At 37.9% G+C, this 2,768-nt stretch overlaps 1 protein-coding gene across 1 annotated transcript; it reads right to left on the minus strand.

Annotated features, from left to right (window-relative positions):
* Positions 1-1,599: 1,599 nt before the first annotated feature.
* Positions 1,600-2,768, minus strand: LOC137828152 (putative fasciclin-like arabinogalactan protein 20). Its single transcript, XM_068634604.2, has one exon. It carries the CDS (start codon positions 2,734-2,736, stop codon positions 1,756-1,758), a length of 981 nt encoding a protein of 326 aa, XP_068490705.1. The 5' UTR covers positions 2,737-2,768; the 3' UTR covers positions 1,600-1,755.

The following is a 2,768-nucleotide window of genomic DNA, read 5'->3' on the forward strand; positions in this document are numbered from 1 at the left end:
GCTAAAAACAAAATCAAATTGCTTTCTTTATTTATATGGACAGAATGTTGCAGCAGACTCTGGCTTTTCTCTTCAATGTGAGATGCCACCTTTGTATCTTACGTTACATAGTAGGGAACTTGTGATACAATAAACTCTACTTTATCAACTCATTCTTTATTTTAAAATCTATACTGAATCATTTATAACCAAAAACTCAGGAACATAAATATAAAATAAGCTCAATTTATTCATAATTTTATGATCAACAAATACCTAGCCCAACAAGAGCCACAGAAGCATCACAGCTGCTACTACATACAAAGCTAGACGCCTGCAAAATGTACGTGGTTTAGCATCATACATGGATGGGCTATAAATTTCTGGAATCAGTTTTATCATTACTTACACGTCATTGAACACTCTTCGAATTTTTACCGAATTTTCATTTGTCTTCTCAGAAAGTGTGTTTGCTGCAGTATTTAGATCCACATTCAGCTTGTCATACCATCCATGACATCAGATGGAAGAACAATCCTAGTGACATTGATGGTTTTTGCAAGCCTGCCCAACAGAGGATGCATCCAGTTCTGTGTAATTAAAAGAATAGGGCATGTACGTTATCATCCACATTTGAATTTGTGATTAATAAAACTTAGAGCCAGCAGTATACAGAAATTTTGCAGATACTATTACTAAAATTATCATCATCACTGTTATTTTTTCACTGAAAAGTGAAAACCAAAATCAAACATCCATAGCACATGGTGGTTTCTGGCAAGGACGACTTGTAAAAACACTTCCCTTCTTTGTGGGCGGTTTGTATAGAGTATCCAAAGAACAAGGCAGAGCAGAACACTATTTAGATTAAGCTGACATCTATTAGATATAATGACTCCACAAAGAATGAATGTGGCTGCAACAAGTAACCATCCAGTGATAACAAATCTGCAAAACATTTAAAAAATTAGATAGAAGAACAGAACAGCGACTCACATCCATAGCACATGATTTTGAATTATGGGTTATCAATCATGCAAATACCTTACTAAAGAATTTTTTTCCATATCTATGACAAAGGGTGAAAGAACAAGGGGAATTTTAAGGAAATATCTATGATTTAAATTTACAGAAAGCTGGAGAAGAAAATTATTTCATCGAGAACTTTCAAGTAATTTAATAACAACTCATTCATCCAGAACTTTCAAGTAATTTAGTAACAACTCAAACATCTTCGTCTTCAAAGAAATTAAAAGAAAAGAAAAAAACTGCTCGTACATGTGAGAGATTGAAAGGATATCCTACAAAAAAAAAAGGAAGAAAAAACTTAATCATCATCTTCAAAATACACCAAGTAAAACATGTTAGTTTTTAGATACAATTATAACAAAAATTGAACTCAAAATAATATATTATTTCTTTATTCTATACGTATATTGTTAATTTATATATATATATATATATATATATATATATATATATATATATGCATTTTAATAATATACATAGTGATAATAATATCATCTTTAAACTTTGAAAATGTAAATTAAAGAATAGTTAAAGAAGCTGATACTTAAAAAAGAAAAAGAACTTTTGAGAATGTATTTCAACATATGCAAAACGAGAATGTATTTCTAATAGAGAATGTATTTCAACATTACACATGCAAAACAGAATGTATTTCTACAGCATTTCTACAGAGACAATGTATTTCAACATTACACAAGCAAAATATTTTTAGAGCGATTATGGTAGCCACTAAAAATTTAAAGTGCCTCAAAATTCAGAAGTATCAAACAGGTTTCCCTCATAATCAACAACATGAGCGTTATGACGAAACGCTGTGTTCTGTGACGCGAGAATATTGCTAACGCCGTGAACTACAATCCTATCGTTGAAGAACACGTCGGGAAAGAACACCGGAACTCCGTTAAAAACCAAAACGCCGCCAGATCGAGTGATATTGATCGTGAATCCCTCCAAAAAACTAGACAACTCCGATCCGTCGTCGAAATTGACCAGATCATTCCACAGAAGCCGGCAAGGCACGACGTGCCGGCGAAAGAACGAAGGATACTGGCTGAAATCGCCGATGCGGTTTAGCACCAAGTCGTCTGCCGGAGCGAACACTGTGATTCCGCTAAACTCGGCTACACCGAAAAGCTGCATTTCTAAGAACGCGGCCACGGCGGAGTATCCACCGGTTTTTAGTGTTTGAATCGCTTGGTTGAAGGAATCGGAGACACTTGCGGTGTGGTTCTTCGCAGAACAGGAGGAATTGGAATCAGAAGAGCTAGGTAACTGAAAGTTAGGGTCGAAGAACCTGTCAATGCCGTAAACTAAAAGAGAGCCGTCGTCGTAGATTGGGGATTGAGTGAGCTTGATGTTGTTGATGGACGTTAGGCGGTCGGCCGAAGAAGTTGTGGCCGTAAGAGACTGGCCGGAGAGCATGGTAGGGATCTTGGCGCCGGCAGTGAGGAGTCGGAGACTGGAAGGGGTGAGTGGGAGCGGCGCGAGATGGAAGCGGAGGAGGTCAAGGGAAGGCTGGCCAGATTTCTTGAACGCGGAATCAGAGGGAGCAAAGACGGTGGCTGAAGGAGACTGCTCTAAAAGCGTTTCGGCAACGACTTCGAGCGTGAGAGCCATTGAAACGAAGCCTGAATCTGAAAGAACGTCGGCGGCGTCAAATATGGCTTCACGCGGAAGAGCGCCGGCGAGAGAGAAGAAGAGAACGAAAACGAACGCTGACTGCTTCATTGTGAACCTCACGCGATAATTCAATTTCGATA

This window comes from Phaseolus vulgaris, chromosome 7 (genome assembly GCF_051622355.1).
Source record: "Phaseolus vulgaris cultivar YP4 chromosome 7, ASM5162235v1, whole genome shotgun sequence".
NCBI classification, from domain to species: Eukaryota; Viridiplantae; Streptophyta; class Magnoliopsida; order Fabales; family Fabaceae; genus Phaseolus; species Phaseolus vulgaris.

Excerpts from the sequence above, each read along its gene's own strand:
- LOC137828152 (XM_068634604.2), bottom strand. The coding sequence starts at position 2,736 with ATGAAGCAGTCAGCGTTCGTTTTCGTTCTCTTCTTCTCTCTCGCCGGC.